This window comes from Falco naumanni, chromosome 14 (assembly GCF_017639655.2).
Source record: "Falco naumanni isolate bFalNau1 chromosome 14, bFalNau1.pat, whole genome shotgun sequence".
NCBI classification, from domain to species: Eukaryota; Metazoa; Chordata; class Aves; order Falconiformes; family Falconidae; genus Falco; species Falco naumanni.
The window spans coordinates 8,944,371-8,962,830 of record NC_054067.1 but is presented as its reverse complement, the minus strand read 5'-3'; the positions used below and the strand labels follow the sequence as shown (position 1 = coordinate 8,962,830).

Here is an 18,460-nt window from a genome sequence, read left to right as displayed (position 1 = left end):
ATGGGCTCGTTCTGGCACAACTGGTTGGGAAAGTTCTCGTGAGGGTGGGCTCGGCTCGGGGGGGGGCGGGCTGGCGACGGGGAGCAAGGGCGAGGGACCCCTGGGGGGGGCGCGCAGCGTCGCCTCGGAACTTGGCCCGTCTGGGCAAGAGGCGCGTGAGTGTCCCCGCAGCTGCGGGGGCCGGAGGCGCCGCTGGGTCCCCCCCGGTTGGGGCGGCTGCGGGGCAGCGGGGGGCGTGCACCCCCGGCTGTCCCCTCCCCCCACCCGGGAGCTTCGGCGAAGCCGGGAGGCGGCCGCCCCAGCTGCAGCCGCCTCCTCGGACGAAGCGCCGGCCCGCAGCGTGGCCAGCGCGGGGCCCGGGGGGGCGAGCAGGCGTGCGGGGACGGGCCCCCCCCGCGGGGCTGACACCTGCGCCCGGGGCGGCCCGGCCCGGCGCTGCCCGCCGCCGCCGCGCGGTGGCGCCATCGGCCCGGCGAGCGCTGCGGGTGCCCCGCACCGGGCAGCCCCCCCCGCCCCGCCCCGGGCAGGGCGGCGGCACCGCCGGGGGAGGGGGGCGGCGTGCGCCCCCCGGGACGGGCGCCGAGGCGCGCTCCTCCCCGCGGCCCGGGGGCTGCCGTCGGGGCGGGAGGCGGAGGAGGAGGCGCCCCGGCGGCGGCGGCGGGCAGAGGCGCGCATGGAGCGGCCGGGGAGCAACGGGAGCTGCCCGGGCTGCCCGGCGGAGGGCGGTCCGTCGGCGCGGGCCGCCGCGGCGCTGGCGGCGGTGCTCATCTTCACCATCGTGGTGGACGTGCTGGGCAACGCGCTGGTCATCCTCTCCGTGCTGAGGAACAAGAAGCTCCGCAACGCCGGTGAGCGCGGGGCGGGCGCGGGGCGGGCGGGGGGCGGCGCGGCTGCGCTGCCAACTTGCGGGCGGAGCAGCGCGGAGCGGAGCTGCACCGCGCCCGGGGTCCGCCGCCCCCGGCCCCGCTCGGCAGCGGCCCCGCTGGTGGCGGGGCAGGAGCCCGCGGGCAGGACGGCATCCCCCGCCCAGCCCCGGGGTGGCGGTGGCCGTCTCTGCCCCGGGGAAGGGGCGCCCGGCCGCAGAGCACCCGCTGCCCCCGGGCCCCGGGGCACCCCCCCGCCCGCCGCCCTCCGACTTGCGGGAACTCCTGTCGCCCGGAGGCAGCTGCCGTCGAGGAGCCCGAAGTCCCGCCGCGCCGCAGGTAAAGCCGCGTCCCTCCGGCCGGAGCGGGGGGAGCGCCAGGTGCCAGAGGCAGGGGCGATTTCTTTGGCAAGCCCGTTGCAACCCTCAGCACTTGCTTTTATGTTCCAGCCTTGCGTATATTTGAGCGTTTTCGTCTGAAAAGCTCCTGTGCTTTAGATGACCAACTGAAAGCCGGGTGAAGATTTTCCATGTTTTTTTCCGTGGGCAGTTTGAAGCTCTGCTTTGGAGCCTTAACTATTGACCTCCCTAAGGAACTGATCTAGGAAAATTGTTGATATTGATGTCAATCATTTTTAAGAAAGCTGTGTGTTTTGAGGGTGTAAATTTTTTTTTGCCTTCAAAGTCCTGTTATTTTAGCAAAGAAGTAGCACTGGATATAAATTACTCTGTAAGGAGTTTCGAGTAGTATGTGTAGTGCTGCTTAAAACATGCCGTAGAGTATGTTTTTCTAAAGACTACGCCGCTTCCCACTTTAACAGTGGAAGGCATAAAGTGACCTTCAGTTTTATAGCTTTTTATAGGTTTTAATGAAATATCTCTAGTGTGGATAATGCGTAAGCCCAAGCTGTAAGCATTTTGGAGATGCTGCTTTCTCTCTGTCATCTTGATCTGTAAATAAGGAGTAATGTGACAGAGTTCAGTAGAAGTAGCAGATGGATGAGACTGACAGGACAATTTCCCCCTGGTGCCTTTAACGTGTGGTTTATTAACGCTAGCACACAAATGGCCCTGGGCTTGGGCAGGCACCGAACGCAGCGACCTCGCCAGCGAGTTGCTCTCCAGCTGGTGCGTGCAGTGCAGCCCGTGGTACCCGCAGGACATGGACATGCTGTACTGGGGTTATGAGAACTTTAATGTAGTTGGGAAAGGTATTTTCTGTTCTCTTCGGCTCTGCTTTAAAATATGAGCGCTGTGAGCTTGTGGTCAGTGGTGCTGGGAAAGAGAAATAGACACCCTTTCCTTCTCTCTAAGGTAACTACTGGTTTATGTTTTCTGGCTGGTTGGGCAGCAAGCAGGTTTGAAATTATTTCACTGCTTTCAAATTTAATCACTTGAATGCATTGCAAGTCTTAAGACTGCCTCCGCTGTTAGTTGAGTTAAAGTTCCTGCAAAAGTGAAAAAGAACAGCTTTCCCTTGAAGTGGCCGTGGAGATACTTTCCAAATCTTAATCCTTGCCAGTAGCCTGTGGTCTGCTCTACATACAAGCTGTTGGGATGTGTGGGTAAACCCAACCCAAGTGAAATCTTTAATTTCCCTGCTGTGAGGGGAGGTGGCTCTCCTTGCACACAGAAACTAAGAGTGACTAGTGGGGAATTCAGTGTTACAAGCTGTGCTGGTTTAACCCCAGATGGCAACTAAATTCCACACAGCTGCTCGCTCACTCCCCCCATGTCAGGATGAGGGAGAGAATCAGAAGAGTAAAAGTAGAGAAAACCCATTGGTTGAGATAAAGACAGTTTAACAGGTAAAGCAAAAGCCATGCACGCGAGCAAAGCAAAGCCAGGCGTTCATTCAGCACTTTTCATTCATGTGCGGGTGGGTGCTCAGCCATCCTCAGGACGGCCGGGCTCCAGCACGTGTGATAGTTACTTGGGAAGACAAACACCATCACTCCTTCCTCCTTCTCCCTCCAGCTGAATATGCTGAGCATGACACCATACGGTATGGGACATCCCTTGGGTCGGCTGGGGTCAGCTGTCCCGGCTGTGCCCCCTCCCAACTCCTTGTTCCCCCCCAGCCCACTCGCTGGTGGGGCAAGGTGAGGAGCAGGAAAGGCCGTGGCTCTGTGCCAGCCCTGCTCAGCAATAAGGAAAACTTCTCTGAATTATTAGCACTGTATTCAGCAGAAATCCAAACACAGCCCCACACTACTGTGAAGAAAATGAACTCTATCCTAGCCAGAGCCAGCACCTTCTCCACCCCTTCTTCCATACCATTTATGCCATGCTTGGATCCCACACTATCCAATGCATTCTCATGATGCCACCGCCCCCCCTCCCATCCTTTGATACAATACACAGGTATCATTCCCTTAGTCCATGGGCCACCCCCGTACAATGTCCATACATGTCCACTGAGCCCATTTAGTCCGTGACTTTGGGCTCCACTCGTTACAGTGTCATTCAGGACAGGAGAGGTGGTTGTGTCGAGTTACTGGGCACCAAAGCCACCGCAGGTGGGTCACTGCTGCACTTGCGCTGCTTCTTGTGGGGCTTGTCCTCCAATGGTTCAGTGGCTCCTGCTACAGTAATCCCTATAACATGCGACTGCAACCATGGCTTACAACAATTTAAAGGTATCTCCGTTACAATCTCCACTCCTGGTGCCTCTGGACCAGACCATTGGGTTTAACATTGCAATGAACTCCTCGTCTTGCTGCCCTGCTCCAGCTTGGCCTTACCCGCAGACTGCAGTCCCTTAGGGCCGTACCTGCTCCAAGTGCAGCCTTACCTGTGGGCCACAGCCCCACCAGGGCTACGGCTGCTGCAGCAGAGACTTAGCCACAGACGCTCTGAGGTGCGCCTGCTCCAGCGTGGCCTTACCCGTGGGCCACAATGCCGTCAGAGACAGACCTGCTGCAGCCTGGTGGCCTTACCCACAGCCACAGTCCCTTCAGAAGCCAACCTGCTCCAACATGGCATTACCCATGGCTGCAGTGCCTCCAGGGCTGTACCTGCCCTCTTGTGGGTTTGTCCACGGCCACCTTCTTTGAGATGCTCCAGCGTGATCTCGTGCACAGCCACTGATTGATGCTTCAAGGTGCACCTGCTGCAGCACGGACTTGTCCACAGCCACAGATGCTTCGGGGTGCACCTTCTCTGGCATGGACTTGTCCTCGGGCCTCAGTCCCTTCAGAGGCATACCTGCTGCAGCACAGCCACCACCACAGCCACAGGTGCTTTGAGATGTACTTGCTCTGGCGGGGGCTTATCCACAGCCACAGACGCTTTGGGGTGTCCCGCTCCCATGTGGACTCACCCACAGGTCACGGTCCCTTTGACTGGAGCTCACAGTGGAGTCCCAGCCTGTCCAGTACAGCAGCACAGGAACAGCAGCGATGCCCTGACCCTCTGCCAGCCCCGTCACATCGCCATTGCCGTTATCAGACTGTTCCCAGGCGCAGCACAGGGAGATGATAAGCAGTACAGCACGACAGCAAGCAGCGAAAGTAAGAAGCAGCCGCTAACGAGCACCAGGCTCTAATACACAGTAAGGCAAGCAAGCCCCAAGGCAAGCACAGGAGCCTGCCAAGTAATAGCTAAACAGCAATAACAGCTATACATTCAATCTAGCACATTCCAATCAAACCCGTCATTATCTTGAGCCCTTCAAGTCTCACGCTGGGTGTTAAAAGGACTGTCACGGTTTAACCCCAGCTGACAACTAAGCCCCACGCAGCTGCTCGCTCACTCTCCCTGTGTCGGGATGGGGGAGAGAACTGGAAGAGTAAAAGTAGAGAAATCCCGTGGGTTGAGATAAAGAGGGTTTAACAGGTAAAGCCAGAGCCACAGGCAGGCAGAGCAGCCCAAGGCGTTCATCCAGCACCTGCCATGGGCAGGCGGTGCTCAGCCATCCCCAGGACGGCCGGGCTCCAGCACGCGTGACGGTGCCTGGGGAAGACAGATGCCATCACTGCAAATGTCCCCACATTCCTTCTTCTCTCCCAGGTTTATATACCAAGCATGACACCATATGGCATGGGATACCCCTTGAGTCAGCTGGGGTCGCCTGCCCCGGCTGTGCCCCCTCCCAGCTCCTTGTGCCCCCCAGCCCACTGGCTGGCTCTGTGCCAGCCCTGCTCAGCAATAGCGAAGACCCCCCTGTGTCAGCAGCGCTGCTCCAGCAGGATCCAACCACAGCCCAGTACCAGCCACGGTGAAGGGAGTTAACTGTCCCAGCCAAAACCAGCCCAAACACTTGGAAGCTGTAGGTGTTGAGAGAACTGTCCTGCTTTGCTAACCTGAGCATCGTTCCTCCTTCATTCAGCAGCCTAAACTGGGAATGCCTTTGCCAAGTCACTGGATGCATTTAGCAGCAGGAGAGTGAGGTGGTCAGAGTGATGGTGACAGCCTGAAGTTCAGTAAAGTAAAAACGTGTAACCAGCATCTAACTGTTGTCATCTTGTTTTGCTGAAAAGATTGCATGTGTTTGAGGAAGTTCCGTTAATATCCCGCATCTGTCCTATTTGGGAAGCAAGGGTCTGTCTGCCTCCCTTAACACCGAGTGAGAAGTCAGGGGGTCTCAGCGCCGTGCTTGCTCCTCCTGACACGTGAGTAACACCAAGAATGAGAGGGGTGAGCTGGAGCACAGCAGCCAGGTTGAAGTCCTTTGGACAAAGAGTTTCTCTGCTCACGTGCAAATGTACCCTTAAATGAAAAGGATACCCGTTATGGATGTGTGAGCTCTTGCCAAGTCCTGGGAATGCCAAGCCCTTCATTTCTGGAGGAAGCTGGCAAAAGCCCAGCTTCAAGGTTGTTCAGCTGGAGCTAAAATGTAATGCCAGGATGAGCTGGGTTCAGGCTGGGATGTGAAACTGGCACTGCTTCAGTAGCTGTGGTGGGTGACCACTCTTGTGGGGATGGGGATTTTGGTGCACCCCCCCTGGACATTGCTGTACTTGGCACACTTCTTTGGCACCTCTGTGCAACCTGTAGCTACAGGTGGGGGGTACAAGTGTGGCTGTCGGGCAGGTTCTCACAAGGGATACCCTCACCGGTGTGGTCAGCTGCCTGGAGAACATCAGTAGTTGCCTGGAGCTGAACGAGCAGGAGGAGGTGAGTGATGCCTGTGGGGAGAGGAAACCCAAATTCACCAGAAGCCCCAGGCTTCCTCTGCGGTGGATAGTTCACGCCCAGAGCTGGTGGTTCAGTCAGTCATGCTGGAGAACTGCTGGCGTTAAGCTTTCCTACAGTAACTTCCAGCTACCCAGGCACTCGGAGCTGCTTGTATGGTCCGAGGGCTTCAGACAAAGCTCCAGGCTTTGGTCCGTATGTCCACAGTGCAGGACATCTAGATGGCTGAGGGGGAAGGGTGTGTGGGATAACTCTGCTCCTCTGGCAGGAGAGATGCCTGTGTGTCTTTATGGGAGGCAGGTGAGAAGGGATGAACTCCTTTTGGAAGCTGAAAGCCTTCACAAACCTGGTCACCCTGCTATCCCTGCACTGGTGGAGTTTAAAAGCAAAAGACCTGACGTTTAAAACTTTCCAAGAGAAATCACCACTTTCCCTCTGGGAAGGTGTCATGTAGGTTGGGAGGGTGCTGGTGCATCCTGTGTTGTTACTGGAAGGTGCTCAGAGCGCTGAGCACAGATCAGGACCCATGTAGGAAATAACATGAGTGAGCCCAGTGTTACGTGGCACGTGCGGGATCGCGACCAGCCGAAGGCTGCTGGCAGGGCTGAGCCTATGGCTTTTCATCTGTGGGTCCTGTGAGCTTTACACGTGTGAAAATCCACAGCAGAACCAGCCACCGCTTTTCCATGAGTTAGCTTGCTTTCTGGGCAGAGGCTCTGGAACAGCCTTCTCCAGCTCTCCTGAGCTCGCTGCAAACCTAGGCACACAACCACAATGTGCATTCCCTGAAAACCCACATCTCCCACCAGCGCTGCCTGGAGTTTTGCGTGCAGAGAACAATTTCTGCTGCCTCGTGGCCCTTTTCCCTCATGGAAACGTCTCTCCAGGGAGCCAAAACCACCGTGGGGGCAGGCGGCGCAGGTATAACTCTAATGAGGTCACCAGGCTCAACTGGCTTTTAATCCTCTGGGTATGCAGTATACACTGATGTTTGCATAGCGCTGGGGATTTTGTTCTTGGACCGTCACACCGGCCAAAGCCAAGCGTCACACACAAGTCTGCATGTATTATGTCAACGCCGTTACCTTTGTCAGCCAAATGAGTACTCGTAGAAGAAATGCTAGATCAGTTTGACAAGCCCTCAGACCAGAAAACTGTTGACTAGGGCTTACTATGTTTTCCATCTCGGAATACCGGCCGTTCCCTGCCTCTGCTGGGGACCACAGGCAGGATAGCCAGCCTGGGTTTCCCAGCTCAGGCCGTTTGCCCTCTGAAAGTATTGGCACAATACTAAGTTCTTGTTTGCTTGAGTTGCTTGAGTGGCGTTTTTCTATTTATTGTTCCAAGACTTCTGGAACTTCCTGGCTGGCCTGGGACATGTTTCTGTGGTTTTTTTTTTGGTTTTTTTTTTTTTTTTTTTTTTTAAAGTCAGTGTTAGGGATTTGGTGAACTCCCTCATACGCTGATGTGCAGGTTTTCCAGTTACCGACAGGAGAAATGGTTAGCAGATGGTGCTGGGTATCTGACCAACTTTCTTCTCAGAGGATTTTGTTGTAGCTGAGGTATTAGTCATCCTTACTAGCAAAGATAAACAGTAATGCTTATACTTTCTACATCTTCTGTATCAGAATCATTTCACTGTACTTTTTTAGGATCAAGGCGATTGTATTAATATACTGTTGCTTTTTTCCCTGATATACCTATTACCATTAATTTCTTTGGTATCTTTTAGTTTTCTTTAGAAAATGCGTTGATTTCCAGCTACTGATTTTATAGTGGATTTTCTATTTCTTACACATTTTATTTTTTAATTTGGCTCTTGTCTTAAAAATTTTCTTATTTTAAAACTAATACACTTTTTTAAAATATGATATTGCTTTTTGTGGGGGAAATCAGGGTGCTTCTAAAGCATCCTTAAACACCTCCCAATAAGCATTGTCACATTTGCTTACATTTAGGTGTTTTCTCTGTTATTTTTGTGTCTGTTTATTTCTGGTTTGGAGAAACTGACTGTTCAGAGATGTTGTGTTGGACCATGTTCTGTTTCCTTATCTCAGATGCAATTCAGAGCTGTGACTGGTTTTATTCCAGCTACTGCAGGATATCCTTGTCCTAGACAGCTATGTAGTATATGTAGGTGTGTTAAGATTTTTTTTTTTAATTATTTTAATTTTTTTTTTAGCATCACTAGCCCTCCAGCATCTGCCACAAGCCTGAAATTACATCTTTTCTTTCTGTACATTGCGGGTAGATGCTGCAGGAGCTGCTCATCTGTTCTGCTGATTCATTTGTCTGTAGCAAACTCCCACCAGTGCTTCTGCCTCTGACCCTCTGAAATGTCAGGGACTCCACAGCAGGTGTCTCGGTTTTCTGGTGGGCTCTGGTGACGGAAACACGCTGTTTGCCGATGAAACAGTTTGAAGGTTGCGGGGACTCTAGAGCTGCTTCCCTGGTGAGCTGCTCCCCCCTTCCCTGCTCCCTGGGTCCTCTAATGCAGAAGGGTGACACCCGGCACCCCCTTGCTTTTCAACGGGGATGGGTGCCTGCGACACCGAACGCGTGAGCTGCCAGCAAACGGGCTCACTGCTGCTTTTCTGCTGTTGCGGGGCGGGAATAATCCGTGACAGTGTTTGCTTTCAGCTTTGCTATCGACTCACTCAACTGGATGGTGATGCGTTTGCCATGACTGCCAGTGATGCTCCCTGTGCCAGCGATGCTCCCTGTGCCAGTGACCATGGGAATGGTAACGGCAGCGCTAGGGCTGCTCCAGAGAAGCCGGGCTGGGGCTGGGGCTTGCTCGGTGGTGCTGTGTGGTTGCTGCGGAGGTGGTGGAAGTGGTGCCTCCTGTGAGCAGCTGGGGTGTACCCAAGCGCACCTGCTGGGCTCTGGGAGCAGTGGAGCTGGCATGCTGATGGGGATGTGCCAGTCCCTGCCTGCATCCCTCTGCTCCAGCACCCTGCTCCTGTGGCTCTGCGGGAGGGTGCTGGAGTGGGGCCACTGGCTGCAGGACCTGAGAGAAGCGGGAGTGTCAGTGGGATAAAACCTAGGAGAAAATTAATGTGGATTAAGGTTAAGTGTGAGCTTTAAGTGGAATACCAGGGCAAAGTGATGAACAGTCTTAACCTGTTTTTTCCTAGAAGGTGATTTGCATGGTGAGACACAAAGGAATGGCGCTTTGCTGGGAATGGTGTCACAGCCCCATGGCCACGCTGGTTTGGGGAGGTCTCTGGCAGCACCACCTTTGGGTATTCCAGCTTTGGGGTCATCCAGGTCGGTTCCCACCCAGACCCTTGCACATCTCTCCTCCCAGGAGTGCTGTGCTGAGCTCCTCCGGTGCTGTGGGAGCAGCGAGGTGCCCAGGAGGAGGCTCGGAGGTGCCATCCTGCTCAGAGCAGCGTTGTGGCCCTGTGCTGTGCGGCTCCCCTGCTGTGCTCTGGGAACTCTGGACAAAGTGGCAGGCAAAAGGGTTTTTGGAGTGCAGTAGCTTTAGAAATATTTCTAAATTGTTCCTTCATACAGCTCCATAGGGATTCCATCCTATCGCCTGTGTGAGGTCAAAGTCACCAATTTTTGGCTTTGTGTTTTTGTTGTGGTGGCTTTTTTTTGTTGTTTTCTTTTTACTCAGGGCAAAAATCCTCCTTAGAATTCATGTAGATGGGAGTATTTTTAGGAGTGCTGGATCTCAGGAGGCCCTTGGCAAAACTTTGCAGAACTTCCAGGAGAAATCTCTACTCCCCCTGCTTCTCCCCCCCCCCCCCCCCCCCCCCCGGATTTCCGGACACCCCGTTTGGAGCAGGACTTGAGCACAGGACTGTAAGTTGGGGATGTGTAGTTGGGGAGCAGAGTTACAATACTGTTAGTCACTCAGTAAGTCAGCAGTGCTCAGCACGTGCTTCAGGTGTACCGGTGGCTTGATAGCCAGATGGTATGCGGTCAAGTGAGTGATTATATGACAAATATATGATTCAAGAGAAATGAATCAGCTTTCCACTAGAAACTGTAATTCTGGCATTTCTGAAATGAGCGGTATTTGTCTTTGCAAAGTGTTTGATAAAAATGTTGTTAGGTGTTGGGGTAGGTCTCTGTACATTTCCCCTTCAAGTAGTTGGAACAAAAATCCTCCGATTAGGAAGATCTGTGTCCTGTGTCATGCCAGATAGCGCCCTGGTCCCCGGGGGGGCACCCCATGGGCCTTGCAACAAGAGACAAGAGCTAGCAAACCAGGGTCAGCCCCGCGCTGAGCTCCCTTTCTCCCTCTCTGAATCCTTCCAATGCCCTTGCCCTTCCTTGCCTCTAGCAAAGGCTTTTCTTTTTTTCTTTTCAGCCCCAAAGAGCATTATTGACCCAGGATTTGATGTTCCTGAAAGATCTGGAGAGCCAAGTACCGGCTTAGGTAACAGCAAATAACTAATTACTGTGCAGACAGTCCTTCAACAGAATCTGGAATGTGTTTCGGGAAGAGGGAAGGTGGGCATATGTGCTCAATGTAGCTGTTCCCTGTGTGACTTGTGGAGTGATTAATTAAAAGGCTTAAAAAGACAACTGTCACATGATGGCCTATACATAGAATGGAAATTAATTCAGAGATGGGGTTTGTATGCTTTTCTTTTTTTCTTTCTTTTTCTTTTTGCATTTTCATTGTTTTTTTGTTTGCTTTTCTTTCTCTGTGCAGGAGTTTTAATCCCTTCCAAATCTGTCCCACAGCAGAAAGCAGGGGTGGAGGAGAACAGGATGGTCCTTCTGGCTGGTTGGCGAGGAGAAGGCTGTGCCAAAGTCCCAGGACACTCCTGTCCCTGACAGCCCCAGTCTTATGGGACTGCGCCTTGTGGAAGATGTAGAAGGAAATCTGTGGTGTAGCTTTCTCATGTTTAACTCTTCTCATTCCTGAAAGCTGGAGTGAGGACCAGTGAGTCCCTGTCTTCTGAGACTGTCATCTTGACATCTTCTGTTGAGAGACCTCAGATCTTGCCTTATTGAACAATCCCCAGCATCACCTTCAGATGTGACGTTACCAAACACTGTGATGGCAGCAGGGGACTGATGTCCAGCAGCCCAGGGTCCAACCTGCCCTGCATCCCTGCTTGTCCTTTGGCTTAGGTGCAACACTTGTGAGCCTGGGCTTGGTTCTGGGTGAATTCCAGGCACAACTGAGCTGGACACCAGAGATGCTGGGAAATTACTGTGTCACAGCTGTGGTTCCTGGGCCAGCATAAAAGGATCCAGGTAGAGACAGGTTCAGCGAGGCTTGGGGCAGGAGGATGCGCAGAAGGTGAGGGAGGAGGGGGATAAGTGGGGATGCTGATGGAGTGGTGAGAATCTGGCCACAACAGGAGGAGTGGTGGTGGGATGTGCCAGCCACAGCCAAAGTGAACAAGGGTGGGTGGTAGGGTGCTCAGGCGAACCGAGCTGTGCCTCTTCCCCATCCCAAAGGGAAAGGTGGGGAGAACTGGCAGCTCTGCCTGTTGCAGACATTCCTGTTTGATGGTACGTGTAGGTGGGCTCAAGAGACCCTGATGTCTTCTGGGAGGGAATGTAGCTTTTCCCGTGGGTGCTGAGCAGGCACACTGCCTGCCTTTCCCATGGGCTTTATAAGCCATAAGTTAAATGGAGTCTAACATATTTCATCTTACTCCTGGCCCTGTGTCTGGCCTTCAAATCTCAGCTGTGAGCTTTATTTCTGCAAATATTGCAGTAGAAAGTAGAGCAAATTGAATCTTAATGTGATGGGTGAAATCCACAGCAGAGTCCCATTTGGATGCGTTAGGAACTGGAGCCCTGGACCATGCTGCTGGGGGAAACGGCTTCTGCAAGGCATGAGCTGCCCACACGAGCCCAGAGGGGGGATGCAGTGCTCTCCTGGGGCTTTAGCTCTGTCCTACTTGCAGGGAGATTCACAAGGAGGGATTTAGGAAAAGGAGATGTTCTCCAGGTGGTCCAGGATTTTCCAGTGACTTGTGCAGGGTGACTAACTTACCTTCCTGTGTGCTGCAGGGTGAGGAAGAGCCTATTGATTTAGGTGAGCACAGCAGCTTAAGCCAGCCCTGAGACTTGCCTATGTTTGCGGTCTGGGGAATGGGCAGCAGGCAGAGGAGATAAAAGGGAGTAAAGACTGGGGTCCTGGTGCGTGGGAGTGGGTTTGGGCTCGCTTTTAGGGTGGAGCTGCTGGAGACTGGGAGGAAATGATCTGTGCTCAGGGTTGGCTGGGAGAGCTGGGGTGGTTCAGCCTGGAGAAGAGAAGGCTCCAGGGAGACCTTAGAGCAGCCTGCCAGTACATAAAGGGGATGACGAGAGAGCTGGGGAGGGGCTGTTTACAAGGACATGCAGCGATAGGACAAGGGGCAATGGCTGTGGATGCCCCATCCCTGGCAGTGTCCAAGGCCAGGCTGGATGAGGCTCTGAGCCACCTGGGCTAGTGGGAGGTGTCCCTGCCCACGGCAGGTGGATGGAACTAGACGATCTTCACAGTCCCTTCCAACCCAAACCATTCTAACATTCTATGAATCTGATACCCAGTCCACCTACTTATTCTCCTGCTGCATCTGCTGGCCAGTTCAATGGCAGGAGCCGTCCATAGCGCGCTGTTCTACTACTGCTTTGGCCCAAGTCCCACCTGCACGCTGCTGAAATACTCCTGTCTGTCCTCTGTAGTGTTTTGCATTTGCCCTCGCAAGTTATCTGTCAGCACTCAGCTTTGGGGCTCCCTTGGGCCAGTGGAGGGTCCCTGGCTCAGAGAAGAGCAGAGTCACACCAGCATCGGCAGGAGGGATTAGAGCTCATCCATGTGGCGGGTGAGGGAAGAGCTGATGGAGGAGGGAAGGGTTGGGGGTGTCGGGAGAAGCACGTGTGGCTCCCGCTTGTGTCCCCGAGGGAGCAGTGAGGCGGGGATGACAGTGCGGTGGCACTTCCCCTGCGCTGCTGTCAGGTTCTAAGCAAAACCTAGTGTTGTTCTTGGCTGGTTCCTAGGAAAATGGATTATACCATATTCAAAATATTCAACCCTGGATTTAATAATATTACAAAAATAACATAAATGTATTTCTTTCAGAACCTTATGGTATTCTGTTGAAATGCTGTCTGTTTATCTGCTGGGGTTGCCAAACATGTCCTCCAAAGCCAACGTCAATGCAAGTTGTTGCCCTTCTAAATAGAAGGAGTGAACTACAGCCTGTGTTGGTAGCTTTGGCCCCGTGCTGCCTGAGGGTGACAGAGAGGTGCCTTGAGGAGCTGAGCAGCTGGGTAGCCTTCCTCTATGACTATACCTTTCCAGGTTAATTTGTTCTTCAGTCTCTACACCTATAGAGACTGTTCTTTAGTCTCTACATGTCAAGGTCCTCCATTCCCATCCTTCACTTTGAGATGCTCTAGAACTTTTTAGAAGTTGCCTCAGTTGTGGGTGGAGCTAGGAAGGTGCTGGAGGTCTCTTGACACTGGCCATCTGGCATCTTCTTTGCAGAGCTGATGTAAGCCAGTCCAAATAAAAGCAAACCTCAGCCCCTGTGACTGATTCCCCAGCCAAGTGAAGTAGCCCACCCTTACAGCACTTGCAGACCAAGCCTGTGGCTTTTCTGTGTGATCAGGGAGGAGGTCGGAGCTGAAATTCAGGTAGAGTCTGGCCAATGGGGCCGTGAGGACATGGGCATAAGGTGCGTTAACTTCATCGCAAGCACAGTAAACACCCTTTCCGGTTCCTGGTACAGATACTAAAAGCAAGGCATGACAACTTAAATATATCCCTGGAAGAGGTTTCCTGTAGCATTTGGAGTAGCCTGGAGTTGGCAAAATTCATATTCCTGCTTTTCTCTCACAGTCTCCATTGTCTTCTCTCACACACCCCTCCCACCTTGACTCTTCTGACTCTGGCGGAGGGCAGAGATGAGTTAAAAAGTTAGCTGTCCTCTGCTTCCCATCACTAGTTGTGCTTGTTTTCCTTCTGGCTTTTCCAAAAGCATTGGCACCATCTCTGGACTTTTCAGTGCTGTGCTTTGCAGGGAGGAATTAAGCTAGAATAAGGTACACTGTTCCCTTTACGTGGAAGTAGGTGTTATCAAGGCACAGATTATATCTTGGCTTTTCACTAGAAATGAAAGAAACCATTTCTACCATACCTAAGATGTGTTAAGTCAGTGGCAAGCACATACGTCTTACACAGTCTTTCTACTAATCAAAACTAATCAGGCAAAACTGGTTGGACTAAGTTCAAAGCTTGCTGACAAAATGCTTTAAGAGTAGGTGTTGTTGACAGGCACAGAAATGATCAGGTATTGCAGTATGGATTGCATACCATGCTCGTCCACGGGCGTTACTGTAGGGAAGGCAGAAGTGTGGTGCGAGGGCTTGCAGAAAAAGGCACGTGCAATGGGAGAAGGAAGGACGTGTTTAGTGGGAGGCTGTCAGGCTAATCTCTGCCCTCAAACAGACAGGCAGCCCCTCCTGCCAAGAGCTGTCATGCCCAGCAGTCAGAGCGACGAGGAGCAGCAGGAGTCACAGCTCCGTGCTGTTCTAGACAAGGCGCGAGCTCGCAGCTCCCGCAGGTGATCTGCTTGCCTGCCTTGCTGTGATGCATCTGCGTGCCCAGGGCGCAGAGTGCTGCCTTTCTGCACGTGCCAGCTGCGCCCTTGCACAGCACCCCGTGTTCTAAGGGTTCAGTGAATTCAGCCTCTTGTAAGATACCCTCTTTCAGGGCACTTTTTGCCTAGGCTGGGAGTGGACTGAACATCTGGGCATATGCAGTGGTCTTCTGGTCCTTTGGAGATACACCAGCTTTATCCTCATAGGAAAAAAGAACTTGTTAGGCAACGTACTCATGTTGTTCCTGACAGTTGCTGACCAGCCAATTCTTAGTGACCCAAGACCTCACTGGGCACTTCAGAGGGCTTTGCTTTCAGGAGGAGAGCTGCGGTGGACAAAACATTTCCAGCCTGGTCTAGATTGTCATTGAAAGGTGAGGTGATGCTGTCTGCCACCACCCAGGCAAGGCAGGTCAGCAGAGGGGAGCTGGGAACTGTCCTGAGGGAAGACCTAGGTGGAACAGCTGGGGTTTCCCATGCAAGGCAATGAGGGAGTAAAACTGGCTTGCCCTGCCTGATTAGGACCATAGACTAATTAGCTAATGAGAGAAGCCTTCCCAGTGTGGTTGTACCATCGGAAGCCATTAATTAAACATCTTGCTAAATTTCAAGCTAGGCAAGGCCTTTGAGATTAGTGTGGGAGCAAGAAATAACCACTGGATGAACATCAGCATTGTGTCCCTTAGCAGGTACGCATCCTTCTCTGCCTTTTCTGTGGAGTCTTTAAAATAATACATTTGCTTTGGAATAAATTATATGCATAGGGAAACAGAGCAGTGGACAAGCATCAAATAGGGCTTACAAGGAGCTAGACTGTTTCGGCCTTCCCGTGACAGTGTCTGTTCTTCTTTACTGGTATTTCAACTGCAGTTCTCTTATTTGTTGTTTTTTGAGACAAATTTATCCCAGGAGAGGCTGGATTTCTTCTGATGGATTGTTGGCTTTACAAAACTGGTTGCTGCTGCTGGACTGTTCCCATTGCTTTGATGAATCAGTCTTTCACAGTTTTTTCTTACCTTTGAAAGTGGTTCTTTGCAACAAATGTGGAAGGATACTCACTTTTACTTCCATGTGGAATGAAGACAAATGATCAAACTCTTCTTTTCCTGAAATGTAATCCTGGTTGGTAATCAACCCTTCCATTTCTCCACCCACCCCACCCCCCCCCCTCCCCCGCCCCGTTTTTAAATGTTTGAATTCCTAGCAATCAACAGAACTGTGCTATGGAGAGGTAACTCAGATGGCAAATTGTGATCCCCCTTTTCCAGCTCCTGTAGTGCTCATAATGTGTGGGCTTCTCCCATGAGGATGGTGCTGAACACCATGCCACCACTGCCATGGCTCCTGCAGAGGTGGCACGAGTGTGTCAGGCTTCTGCTCTCACTGGTTTATGGTAGCTGCTACTTAATAATGCCCCCTTGCCACTAGTAGATTTTATCCTTTGGCTGAATATGCGTGTAGGATACTCAGTTAATGGGTGTACACCAGTGCATAGATCTCACTGGTGAGGTTTGCTTGTGAGGTGTTAGTGGCTTGTACTCCCAGAAGATAAAGGTTGGCAGAGAGGTGGCTGCAGCGAAGGTAGTTCTGGTGTTAAGGGGAGGGGGGTTGTGCTGCAGAGTCGTCGTGCACTGCACGCCTGTGCTTGTTGCCGTATGGCTGTAGGGCTTGGGTGATATGCCTGTGTTGTAAGGGTCCTTACTGCAAAGCTGGTGAGTTGTTGCGCCAAGCCCTTAGCCACAAGCTGTCCTTAGCAGTGGTATAATCCCTCCCAAACTGGGGCAGAATGATACGGCATGTCAATGAAGAGGAATTGCTGAGCAGCCCTTTGTCTGGTTTAGCTTTCTGCCATGGACATCTAAGACAAGTTCATTTTGAAATAGAAAGGTGACTGGTTATTCTGCACCATGTCACCCAAGAAAAGCACTTCTGTTTTTTAAAGAAGAGATGGAGAAGCCAATTCCTGCAAAGCATTAATTTTATCCATGTCCTTTGACATACCCTTGCTTCTCTAATTCTTCTGAGACAGCTCTTTCACTGGGGAAATCAGGAAGGGAGGGGAAAGGTGCTGTGTCTGGGGCATCTAAATGCATTTTGTTGCCGACTGCAGGATGAGGCTGCCAGTGTGGATGGGCGCCTGGCAGTACATTGCACTTCTGTCTTTGAAAACATAGTGGCCCTTTTGGTCACGGTTCTGGTGGGTCTGTTTTAACTCTTGGACTTCCCTCAAAGCAGGATTCCCAGTGTGTGCTGAATACTTTTTGAAGCAATTGGGTGGGATTTGAAGTGGCAGCCCACTAAACACCAGAAGTGACTGGTGGCACAGCTGCATTTGTTGTGGCATCCTGGCTGCAATGCCGTTAGCAGGGCATGAATGTGTTCCCCTTTGCATCAGAGGAACAGAGGGTTTCCTGGGGGTCTTGAGCATGAGTATTGGCATTTTAACTCTAATGATTCTAATAGTAGTGCCATTGGAGTTGGCTACTGATCCCAGGATGTGTCTGTCCCTGCTATGTTGCTTGCACTGGTCTTGCAGAGAGGGGGTGATCCTGGCTTTGTGTGTGGCTGGAGGCTACCGCGCCGGTGCTGCGTGTGGGGGCAGCTACCCTACAGCCTGCGCTGAAGGCTGGAGTGCTACTGTGCTGGAGCACTGATGTATGAGCTGCCACACCAGTGGGGACTGCAGAGCCTGGCATGTTGCTGTCAGGAACACAAAGCAATGTGTGCAACGTGTGATGTCCGTGTACTGAGTGCCCATCCTGCTCTCCTGCTGCACTGTGTGTTCTGGGAGGGAGAAGGGTGGGGGGAAAACAGGGTGGATTCAGGAGAGAGAATGACTTCTCCTCGGCATCCTAAAGCTCAAAATACTTGAGTGTCTCTGCTGTAATGGGAAGAGAGATACTTTGCAGTCATGCTGGAAAGATACTGTATAAAAGACTTCTGATTTGGCACCTTTTGTCCTTCTGACTGGTGTTGACTTTAAAGCAGGTGAGGTATCTGCGGGAGTGGCCTTGAAGTGGCACAGGAATAGCAACAGGGGAAACTGGAGTGGAAGTTCCCTGCAAAGTTGGTAAAAGGACAGCCTGAAGTTGAAATGTCACTCAGTTGCAAAAGAGATGAAAGTAGCTTTTGCTTGAATACAGCCCCTTTCTTATACCTCTGCCTGTGAGCTTTGCAGCTGTGTGTTTGTCAAAAAGGGTTTTCTATTTTCTGTTGTGGAGGGTGTGAGTGGGTAGAAAGCTCTTGTGCTGGCTTTCTGGGTAGCTGGGAATAAACCCCCATGCAACTGATATCTCTGCCACAAAACTGGGCCTGGCAACTTGTACTTTTATCCTTCACACTCGGGAAAGTAAGGCAGAAGATGTGATTTCTTTAGCGTGGTGATGAGCCGTGGACTGTAACAGGAGCATCCTTTCCAGGGGACTGCTGCTGGATGAATACGTTTCAGACCCACTATGTGCTGCTTTCTCTGTCTGAGACAAGGAGACCTAGAGCTGTGGTACCTGGAAGAAGCTAAAATGAGTTTGTGTCCATGCCATCATCAGGTTTACTTTATTTCTGTCAGAAATGCCCAGTTTGCATTTTAACTGGTGCATCAGGGATAACACTTCTTTTTGAGTGCTGCTGGTGGTAGGATGAGAGACCAGCTGCCTGTGGAGCTATAGTTTCACCTCACATTGCATTAATCTCTCTGCCTTTTTCCTTCTCCCCCGGTTTAAAATTATTTTTGCTTTTAAGTGCTTTTCCAAGCTGTGAAAAGCTGCTGATGTTCAGAAACTTTCAACCTCCATCACAGAGAAAACAGTTCTGCATTCGCTACCAACAAGTGTTTTGTAATTCATTATTCTAGCAACACCTAAGTTTTCAAACATTTATGAGTTGTTTAAATATATTA

The 18,460-nt window shown here is 52.0% G+C and overlaps 1 protein-coding gene across 1 annotated transcript in view; it reads left to right on the top strand.

The window, feature by feature from the left end:
- Positions 1-651: 651 nt before the first annotated feature.
- GPR50 (G protein-coupled receptor 50) overlaps positions 652-18,460 on the top strand; it is a 47,396-nt gene continuing 29,587 nt past the window's right edge. Inside the window, exon 1 of the mRNA XM_040614265.1 lies at positions 652-848. Within this exon, the coding sequence (XP_040470199.1) occupies positions 674-848 (175 nt within the window). The 5' untranslated portion in view covers positions 652-673. The remainder of the gene's footprint in view (positions 849-18,460) is intronic.